The sequence below is a fragment of the Panulirus ornatus genome, chromosome 24 (genome assembly GCF_036320965.1).
Source record: "Panulirus ornatus isolate Po-2019 chromosome 24, ASM3632096v1, whole genome shotgun sequence".
Taxonomy (NCBI): domain Eukaryota; kingdom Metazoa; phylum Arthropoda; class Malacostraca; order Decapoda; family Palinuridae; genus Panulirus; species Panulirus ornatus.
The window spans coordinates 16,172,669-16,184,202 of record NC_092247.1 but is presented as its reverse complement, the minus strand read 5'-3'; the positions used below and the strand labels follow the sequence as shown (position 1 = coordinate 16,184,202).

Sequence of the window (11,534 nt, the reverse complement as noted above, 5' to 3'; positions counted from 1 at the left end):
TGGCTGTACAACAGAGCTCCAAACATCTACACGCTTCACAACCTAACTCCAGTGTTAGGAACTCCAAACCACCCCCTTATTCTCCTAACTATCCATGTAACCTTTGTCTTCAGAACCCAAGCTCTGTGGAACACTGACCCACATCGGAATTAATCACACACACACACACACATCCACTTCAGAAGCAACCAATTCCCTGTTGCACTGCCCATTGACCTCACGCAAGACATCCAAAGTGGCTGCGGTCAACATCACCCCCTGCCAGCTGCACAATGCAGGTAGCAATAGACACAAACATTGCACTTTATATGGTCCATTGACACATCCTTGCACATCCTTGCTCACATGGCACTTGACAACACCAACCTCCACATCAAGATACTAGATGTGTTGTCGATAGATGTGATTTTCTGGTGATACCAGACATTCAGTTGCTCTCTCAAACACTCCATAATCAAACTATCAACTGATATATTACAAAAAGAATAGTTCTCAGCTAGTCGACTTGTTTCCTAGACCGTGTGATTCATTTGCAAGAATGTAAGCAGGCGGCATGATTTCATTTATGAGACAGCTGTCGTACATGATTTGAGAATTCTTATACCAATTATATGCGCTAAATTATGATGACAAATTATGGTGCAATTATTGGGGATGTGTCGTCTGTGTGACTAGTTTTATACCATCAGTGTTTGGCAGCTCTAGCTTTCTTTTTATATTCAGGTAAAACTTTCCTCGTGTATCGTATTTTTCTTTACCTAAACTCTTCATATGTAATACGTTAAGATTTCTCCTACATTTGGTTACAGTGAACATTTGGTTACAGTGAACATTTGGTTACAGTGAATATTTGGTTACAGCGAACATTTGGTTACGGCGAACATTTGGTTACAGTGAACATTTGGTTACAGTGAACATTTGGTTACAGTGAATATTTGGTTACAGCGAACATTTGGTTACGGCGAACATTTGGTTACAGTGAACATTTGGTTACAGTGAACATTTGGTTACAGTGAACATTTGGTTACAACGAACATTTGGTTACAATGAACATTTGGTTGCAGTGAACATTTGGTTACAGTGAACATTTGGTTACAGTGAACATTTGGTTACAGTTAACATTAGGTTACATGAACATTTGGTTACAGTTAACATTAGGTTACATGAACAATTGCTTACAGTGAACATCTGGTTACAGTGAACATCTGGTTACAGTGAACATTTGGTTACAGTGTAGAGCCTCATACCTACCATCCACCCAGCCGAGGATTTCCCGCCCAACATGAACGCCGAGAAAATTTCCCATTTCCGTTTTTTCTTTTACAAATTTGCTTCTGGGTCTGTAAAACGTTTGGTCTTTGATTATAACAAGTCATAAAACTAAGAAAAAACACGATATCTTAAAGAATTCCATCGGGTGATACTTTGGATTAATATATAAAACATTTGTGGAATAAATTAATATTTCCTTGAAATTTGAATGTTGTCTTCAGGTGTTGCTCATCAATGACAATGGCTCCAATGTCTTAGGGATTGATCATTTCCTCACTGGAACATCTCATGCTTGTGATATATTGATAGTTTCTTATTATTTCGATTAATGAAGGAATGCTCCGTGCCTTGTGAAGACGGGAAAGTGAGTGTCCATCGAACCATCCGTGAAAAGAGAATGCTGATAAGCCATCTTGAACCTGATCAGAAGAGATAATGGCGAATATCAAGTGTCGTATGAGGCTCGCAACCATCTCCCGTAAACCATGTTGACTCTGTATCTAAACAGTAGGTTCTAGGTAAGAAACCTCCAAAATGTTTGTGTCACGAACTTAGTAATTTGTCTCCAGGTGATGTGCATGAGAGTGGAATCCACTAGGAGAGGAAGCCCTCCAGCCTACTTAGGGCCCCTACTGCCTGGCTGGCCTGATACACTTTGTAGGTACCTGTCCAGTATGTTGTAAGGGCACATGTATGGACTGAATGTACTAACAGATGAAAATCATATCGAAAGACTTGTTCTATGTATGACGAACTGTGATGTATTTACATTTGAAATTTTATGATAATTTACTTTCTGTATGTCACCTTATGAGTTGATTTTTTTTCTAAATCAGTCAGGCCTATGTATGACCAAGTGTGATGTATTTACATTTGAAATTTTATCATAATTTACTTTATGTCACCTTATGAGTTGATTTTTTTTCTAAATCATTCAGGCCTATGTATGACCAAGTCTGATGTATTTACATTTGAAATTTTATCATAATTTACTTTCTGTATGTCACCTTATGAGTTGATTTTTTTTTCAAATCACCCAGGCCTATGTATGACGAACTCTGATGTATTTACATTTGGAATTTTATGATAATTTACTTTCTGTATGTTACCTTATGAGTAGATTTTTTTTTTCAAATCACCCAGGGCTATTGATTTATTTTGCTGGAAATGGGAACTTTGTTGGGGAGAATGACTCCTACAGTCGTGAAGTGCATTACCCTTCTCCGATCCAGCAGTGTTGTTCATATCACAAAGTTGGGAAAAAGCTTTGAAAATCAGGGAAAATTTAGGGTTAGATAAAAAAATTCAGATATGACAAACAAATCTAACCTAACTTTACTATGGATGACCTAGCTCAGTTATAACCTCGACTGGATTGTAGTTTTGATTCAGATGAGAGCAGGTTAAAGTTTTTTACCCTGGTTTCATACTTTTTCCTTGAAATGCTTTGATTTGCAGTAGTTGACATTGTGTTTTGAAGGAAATTTTTTTTGTAAAAATCAAGGTTCAGATAATTTATTACTTTGCAGATGTATATGTCCAAGTTGATGGATTTTGATGAGTGGTATTGCTGGATTCCTTATGCTAAGTTGATATTATGTTCGGTTTTTACAAAACATGACAAAATAAACCAAAATATCTGTACTGTATGCCAAAATACTGTCAGAATAACAGTGTATGCCACCAAAATTGCGTGTGCTCAAATGAGCTGGTAGAGTAAGGTTTGATGTAAACATGTTAAGATTTCGATCGAGTCAGGGGAAAAAATTAATTTATCTCATTGCTGTCACTTGGTCAGTTTCCAGAAATGCTAAAATGCAGCTGAAATACCTAAGTAAAAAGCTTTTTGCCCCACAAATTGGGAAACCACATCTGAATAGTTAAAGAATGTAGAAACAAGGGATATTTTATTCTTGTTACCCTAGGGAGAAATAAGCATGTGGTGGAAGTGTATTCCTAGCACAATGGTAAGTGTGACAGTTTGGCATTGATGTGTGACCCAGGTGGTGTTGACATCGCGTTTATAAAGTTTTGATATACTTGCTTCTTTTCTATTAGCACAACTCCACCTTGTTCCAAGTGCCTCTAATGCTTCTGAATATGTTTATGTGTATAGGTACATACTTGAATCATTTGTGTGTAGATGTTTTCCACCTATCGTACCAGCTCAGGCACAGTCCAGTCCTGATATTACCCATATATTCATTAAGGATGTCTTGTTTGCACAAGAACCTGTAACTAGTTTTTACAACCCTATCTATATCCCACGCCTCACAACCATATAACATTGTTGGAACCACTATTCCTTCAAACATACCCATTTTTGCTTTCGAAGATGCTCTTGCCTTCCACACATTTTTCAGTGCTCCCAGAACTCCCCCCCCCCTCTTGTGACTCACTTCCGCTTCCATGGTTCCATCTGCTGCCAAATCCACTCCAAGATATCTAAAACACTTCACTTCCTCCTGTTTTTCTTCATTCAAACTTACCTCCCAATTGACTTGTCTCTCAACGCTATTTTACCTAATAACCTTGCTCTTATTCACATTTACTCTCAGTTTTCTTCTTTCACACACTTTATCGAAGTCAGTCACCAACTTCTGCAGTTTCTCACCCGAATCAGCCACCAGCACTGTATCATCAGCGAACAACAACTACTCACTTCCCGGCCCTCTCATCCTTAACAGACTGCATACTGCCCCTCTCTCCAAAACTCTTGCATTCACTTCCCTAACAACCCCATCCATAAAAAATTAAACAACCATGGAGACATCACGCACCCCTGCCCCAAACCGACATTCACTGAGAACCAATCACTTTCCTCTCTTCCTACTCGTACACATGCCTTTTATATTCGATAAAAACTTTTCACTGCTTCTAGCAACTTGCCTCCCACACCATATACTCTTAATACCTTCCACAAAGCATTTCTATCCACTCTATCATATGCCTTCTTCAGATCCATAATGCTATATACAAATCCATTTGTTTTTTTAAGTGTTTCTCACATACATTCTTCAAAGCAAACACCTGATCTGCACATCCTCTACCTTTTCTGAAACCACACTGCTTTTCCCAATCTTTTGCTCTGTACATGCCCTCACTCTCTTAATCAATACCCTCCCATATAATTTCCCTGGAATACTCAACAAACTTTTACCTCTGTAATTTGAACTTACATTTATCCCCTTTGCCTTTGTACAGTGGCACTATGCATGCATTCCGCCGATCCTCAGGCACATACATTGAATACCCTCACTAACCAGTCCACAACACAGTCACCCCCTTTTTTAATAAATTTCTCCGCAGTACCAACCAGAATCGCCGCCTTGCCGACTTTCATCTTTCATAAAGCTTTCACTACCTCTTCTCTGTTTACCAAATCATTCTCCCTGAGCCTTTCACTTCTCACACCACCTCGACCAAAACACCCTATATATTCCACTCTTATCATCTAACACATTCAACAAACCTTCAAAATACTCACTACATCTCCCTCTCACGTCACCACTACTTGTTATTGCCTCCCTATTATCCCCCTTCAATGTTCCCATCTTTTCTCTTGTCTCACACACTTTATTTACTGCCTTCCAAAACATCTTTTTTTTATTATTCGTTTATTATACTTTGTTACTGTCTCCCGCAATAGTGAGGTAGCGCAAGGAAAGAGACGAAAGAATGGCTCAACTCACCCACCTACACATGTATATACACACATGTCCACACACGCACATATATATACATATACATTTCAGTGCATACATATATATACAGACACAGACATATACACAGACACACACACATATACATTATTCATACTTGTTGCCTTTATTCATTTCCATTGTCAACCTTCCACACATGAAATGACAACCCCTTACCCCCTGCACGCATGCGATTTAGTGCTAGGAAAAGACAACAAAGGCCACATTTGTTTACCTTCAGTCTCTATCTGTCATGTATAATGCATCGAAACCACAGCTCTCTTTCCACATCCAGGCCCCACAAAACTTTCCATGGCTTACCCCAGACGCTTCACATGCTCTGGTTCAATCCATTGACAGCTCGTTGACCCTGGTATATTGTATGTTTCCAATTCACTCAATTCCATGCACGCCTTTCACCTTCCTGTATGTTCAGGCCGCTATCGCTGAATATCTTTTTCACTCCATTCTCGCACCTTCAATTTCGTCTCCCAGTTCCCCTCGTTCCCTCCACCTCTGACACATATATCCTCTTTGTCAGTCTTTCCTCACTCATTCTCCCCATGTGACCAAACCATTTCAATACGTCCTCTTCTGCTCTCTCAACCACACTCTTTTTATTACCACACATCTCTTATACCCTTTCATTACTTAATCAAACACTTCACACCACATATTGTCCTCAAACATCTCATTTCCAACACATCCACCCTCCTCCGCACAATCCTATCTATAGCCCATGCCTCACAACCATATAACATTGTTGGAAGCACCATTCCTTCAAACATACCCATTTTTGCTTTCCAAGATAAGGTTGCCACCTTCCACACATTTTCAGTGCTCCCAAAACTTTTGCCCCCTCCCCCACCCTATGACTCACTTTCACTTCCATGGTTCCATCTGCTGCCAAATCCACTCCCAGATATCTAAAACACTTCACCTGCTCGAGTTTTTCTCTATTCAAACATGCCTCCCAATTGACTTGTCCCTCAACCCTACTGTACCTAATAACCGTGCTCTTATTCACATTTACTCTCAGCTTTCTTCTTTCACACACTTTACCAAACTCGGTCACCAGCTTCTTCAGTTTCTCACCTGAATCAGCCACGAGTGCTATATCATCAGTGAACAACTACTGACTCATTTCCCAAGCCCTCTCATCCTTAACAGACTGTATACTTGCCCCTTTATCCAAAACTCTTGCATTCATCTCCCTACAACCCCATCCATAAACAAATCAAACAATCTTGGAGACATCATGCACCCATGCCACAAACCGACATTCACCTAGAACCAGTCACTTTCCTCTCTTCCTACTCGACCAGTCACTTTCCTCTCTTCCTACTTGTACACAAGCCTTACATCCTCATTGAAAACTTTTCACTGCTTCCAGCAACTTGCCTCCCACACCATATACTCTTAATACCTTCCACAGAGCATTTCTATCATCTCTATAAACTTTTTATTCTCCCTAAAATTTAATGATACTCTCTCATCCCAACTCTCATTTGCCCTCTTTTTCACCTCTTGCACCTTTCTCTTGACCTCCTGCCTCTTTCTTTTACATATCTTTCAGTCATTTTCACTTTTTCCCTGCAAAAATCATCCAAATGCCTCTCTCTTCTCTTTCACTAATAATCTTACTTCTTTATCCCACCACTCACTACCCTTTTTAATCTGCCCACCTCCCACGCTTCTCATGCCACAAGCATCTTTTGTGCAAGCTATCACTGTTGCCTTAAATACACCCCCTCCTCCCCTTACGTCCTTTGCTCTCACCTTTTTCCATTCTGCACTCAGTCTTTCCTGGCAATTCCTCACACAATTCTCCTTCCCAAGCTCACTTACTCTCACTGCTCTCTTCACCCCAATTTTTCTCTTCTGAAAACCTCTGCAAATCTTCTACTTCACCCCTACAAGATAATGATGAGACATCCTTCCAGTTGCACCTCTCAGCACATTAACATCCAATAGTCTCTCTTTCACAGGCTTATCAATTAACACATATTCCAATAATGCTTTCTGGCCATCTCTCCAACTTACATAAGTATACTTATATATTTTTTTTTTTTTTGCTTTGTCGCCGTCTCCCGCGTTTGCGAGGTAGCGCAAGGAAACAGACGAAAGAAATGGCCCAACCCACCCCCATACACATGTATATACATACGTCCACACACGCAAATATACATACCTACACAGCTTTCCATGGTTTACCCCAGACGCTTCACATGCCTTGATTCAATCCACTGACAGCACGTCAACCCCGGTATACCACATCGCTCCAATTCACTCTATTCCTTGCCCTCCTTTCACCCTCCTGCATGTTCAGGCCCCGATCACTCAAAATCTTTTTCACTCCATCTTTCCACCTCCAATTTGGTCTCCCTCTTCTCCTCGTTCCCTCCACCTCCGACACATATATCCTCTTGGTCAATCTTTCCTCACTCATTCTCTCCATGTGCCCAAACCATTTCAAAACACCCTCTTCTGCTCTCTCAACCATGCTCTTTTTATTTCCACACATCTCTCTTACCCTTACGTTACTTACTCGATCAAACCACCTCACACCACACATTGTCCTCAAACATCTCATTTCCAGCACATCCTTCCTCCTGCGCACAACTCTATCCATAGGCCATGCCTCGCAACCATACAACATTGTTGGAACCACTATTCCTTCAAACATACCCATTTTTGCTTTCCGAGATAATGTTCTCGACTTCCACACATTCTTCAAGGCTCCCAGAATTTTCGCCCCCTTCCCCCACCCTATGATCCACTTCCGCTTCCATGGTTCCATCCGCTGCCAGATCCACTCCCAGATATCTAAAACACTTTACTTCCTCCAGTTTTTCTCTATTCAAACTCACCTCCCAATTGACTTGACCCTCAACCCTGCTGTACCTAATAACCTTGCTCTTATTCACATTTACTCGTAACTTTCTTCTTCCACACACTTTACCAAACTCAGTCACCAGCTTCTGCAGTTTCTCACATGAATCAGCCACCAGCGCTGTATCATCAGCGAACAACAACTGACTCACTTCCCAAGCTCTCTCATCCCCAACAGACTTCATACTTGCCCCTCTTTCCAAAACTCTTGCATTCACCTCCCTAACAACCCCATCCATAAACAAATTAAACAACCATGGAGACATCACACACCCCTGCCGCAAACCTACATTCACTGAGAACCAATCACTTTCCTCTCTTCCTACACGTACACATGCCTTACATCCTTATATATATCTCTTTTAAAACCAGCCAAATGTCTCTCTTTCACAAGTGTATCAATTAACATGTAATCCAGTAACGCTCTCTGGCCATCTCTCCTACTTACATATGTATACTTATATATATCTCTCTTTTTAAACCAGATATTCCCAGTCACCAGTCCTTTTCCAGCACACAAATCTACAAGCTCTTCACCATTTCCACTAACAACACTGAACACCCCATGTACACCAATTATTCCCTCAACTGATACATTACACACCTTTTTGCATTCAAATCACCCATCATTATAACCCGGTCTCGAGCATCAAAACTGGTTACACACTTACTTAGCTGCTCCCAAAACACTTGCCCCACATGATCTTTCTTCTCATGCCTAGGTGTATAGGCACCAATAATCACCCATCTCTCTCCATCAACTTTCAGTTTTACCCTTATCAATCTAGAGGACACTTTCTTACACTCCATCACATCCTCCTACAACTCCTGTTTCAGGAGTAATGCTACTCCTTCCTTTGCTCTTGTCATCTCACCAACCCCTGACTTTACCTCCAAAACATCCCCAAACCGGTCTTCTCCTTTACCCTTGAGATTCGTTTCACTCAGAGCCAAAACATCCAGGTTCCTTTCTTCAAACATCCTACCTATCTCTCTTTTTTTCTCATCTTGGTTACATCCACAGACATTTAGACACCCCAGTCAGAGCCTTTGTGGAAGATGAACACTCCACGCATGACTCCTTCTTCTGTTTCCCCTTTTAGAAAATTAAAATACAAGGAGGAGAGGGTTTCTAGCCCCCTGCTCCCATCACCTTTAGTTGCCTTCTGCTTTACTTGCCTGAGCAGTTTGAATGCTTCACGGTCAGGATTGCTTACCGTTATACCACAGATATCGGTCAGTCACTAATGGTTTCTTTAAACAAACATCGGTTGTCCGCATTTCCCCCTCTAATTTTGTATGATGTGTTTCCCAATTTATATCCAGATAGTTGATATCTCCTACAAGACTGTGTGAGTTTTTTGTGAAATAATTTTTAGAATAACTTGTTCAGATTCTCGTTTTTCATACTGAGAGTTTGGGCATCTATAAGCTGAACAAAAGAGAAGCCTACATTGTATTTCAGTGCTGATATATTTTTGGATGTTTCTTTCACTTGTTTCTGAAGTAGATTTTATCATGTCTGTGCAGACAAGCAGTCTTATTCTAATGTCATATTTATGTTTGAATCAGGTATTTTGTACCCCATTCCTATATTTGGCAAAAATTTTTTTGGTAGCAGAAATCAGTGGCTTCACAACTTGCAAGCATGAAACAGCTGATGTTGCATGAAATATTTGTGAAAGTTTTGGAGGGCTGATTATAGCCAATGACAGCCAGCAACTCTTTACCCATTACTAAGCCTTTTACAGGAGCCAGATTTGCTTGGATTATAATTTCCCACTTGATTTTATGGCTGTTCCTGTGCTTAATGAAATGCACAATATTACCCTGGCTTCTTTTGCCTTATCCTTTCCATCTCCCCCTTATACTCTACACCACTTTTGCCCACTGCTTCTACCTTTACAGTCCAAGACATCACTCATCATTCTCCAACATTCAACTGACTTTTTTGCTTTACTCTACATTTCTTACCTAGGAAATAGCAGCAAATAGGATATTTAGTTAAGTAAATGATTGTAGGCCTAACTGTATTTTACTTTTACTGATTGTGCTTGTAATTTGAGTTGATTTATTTCTTTTTTTATAGCATAAGTTTTTCATGTTTCACTCTGAAAACCATGATATTTCAAATTTGGGAAGGATTTGGTCCTGACTGTTCTGGAATCTTATGATTTTACTCTTCCTCTCCTCAAGATTTTAGGTTTTGGCAGAAGTCTACATCAAGACTTGTCCTTAAGAGGAAAGGAGAAAGTTATCCAAAGGGTGTTTGTCATTAAGAGGAAAGGAGAAGGTTAAAGGATTGTTTTAAAAGTTGGAACGCTTGCTTTTAAAAATGGGCAAGGGAAGGTTATTACCTGCACCTTTTACTTTTTTGCTCCAGCAACCTCTTTGATGGAGTTCCTGTTCATGCCTGTTAGGAAAAAAAATATGATTCATGATGAAAAGATTGTGATGGTATGAAGAGAATTTGGAATACAGGGAAAGAAATAAGGGAATAGGTGTATGGTGTATTGTGTATGTTGTAAGATTTAAGTCTAACCCAATTGCTTACTTTCAATGCAGAGTGAAACCACTGGTCCAAACACTGAGGGGTATGAGAAGGTTCTAAGCAACATTTCAAATCTCTCTAGTCAGGACTTTGGTGCTTTCCAGGGCATATGCTTTCAGACTGTTCACGAGAGTCAGTGTGATTATGATAGGTCTAATGGATTGGTTGAAATATTTAAAATAGGTCACTTCGTGGAACACAAGCAGTGTAACATAATTTTGGAATGTGAAAATCACTGATAGCTAGGTGGTTTGATACAAGAGGAGAGAATTGGAAAGTAATGCATGTTTGAACTAAGAGAAGATGAAAGAATTATGATGTTCAAATGAAGAGGAACTTGATGTATTTTGGATGGACAGTTGAAAGATTGTACATCTTTTATGTTAGCAAGCATTGCTGAAATCCAAATAGTTATGGAAAAAAATGTATGGCTTCAGCTGTTATGGAATACATTGGAGGATATGAAAGCTCATTAGTGTATGGAAGTGAAACCAGTTTATAAAGAGCAAAATGGCTGTTAGAGTTCAGACAAACGAGACATTTGGAAACTACCTCAAATGCAGAGTTAGGAGAGGTATGGAGTCATTAGTGAAGAATACAAAGATACAATATATAGACTTTAATTGCTGGTTAAGTGATGTGGACATTTAGTAAGTACAGATGTGAGAAGAAGAACAGTTTCATTTGAGATCAGTAGGTAAAATGGTAGGGAGGATAGAGGGAAAGATGGAAAAGCTGGATGTGGCTGTACATATTCAAATTCAGTTCAGCATTATAGTGAAAGAAATGTTATTGAGGTAAGCCCTTAAACTTATATTAATGTTGTAAAGGAAGTTGCAACACTATATAAGATGAGAGTTCACTTGGATGTAGATGATTTGAGCTCCTCTTCACCTTTCCAGCATCAGTGAAGTGGCATACAAGGATAAGAATTTGAACCTCTGCAGATTAGCATTTAAAAGATTTTGTGTGAAGCTGTTAGCAGTTTTAGACTACCAGAGACAGCAGTAACTCTTATTATCCCAGTCACAAAATGAACACGTGTAGGTCTGTGCGACATGCTAAGTATCGCAAGAGAATCAAGGTAAGTAGCTTGGTGGTTGCATTTTTCACTTTGA

The 11,534-nt window shown here is 39.8% G+C and overlaps 1 protein-coding gene across 2 annotated transcripts in view; it reads left to right on the top strand.

The window, feature by feature from the left end:
- The first annotated feature begins 1,502 nt into the window (after positions 1-1,502).
- Positions 1,503-11,534, top strand: part of LOC139757122 (uncharacterized) — a 157,664-nt gene continuing 147,632 nt past the window's right edge. For both annotated transcript variants that reach the window (XM_071677220.1, XM_071677219.1), the window contains exons 1-2: positions 1,503-1,790; positions 11,319-11,500. Coding sequence is in view for 1 of the 2 variants with exons in the window: in XM_071677219.1 (XP_071533320.1) it covers positions 11,450-11,500 (51 nt within the window). In the remaining variant the exon portion in view is untranslated. The remainder of the gene's footprint in view (positions 1,791-11,318; positions 11,501-11,534) is intronic.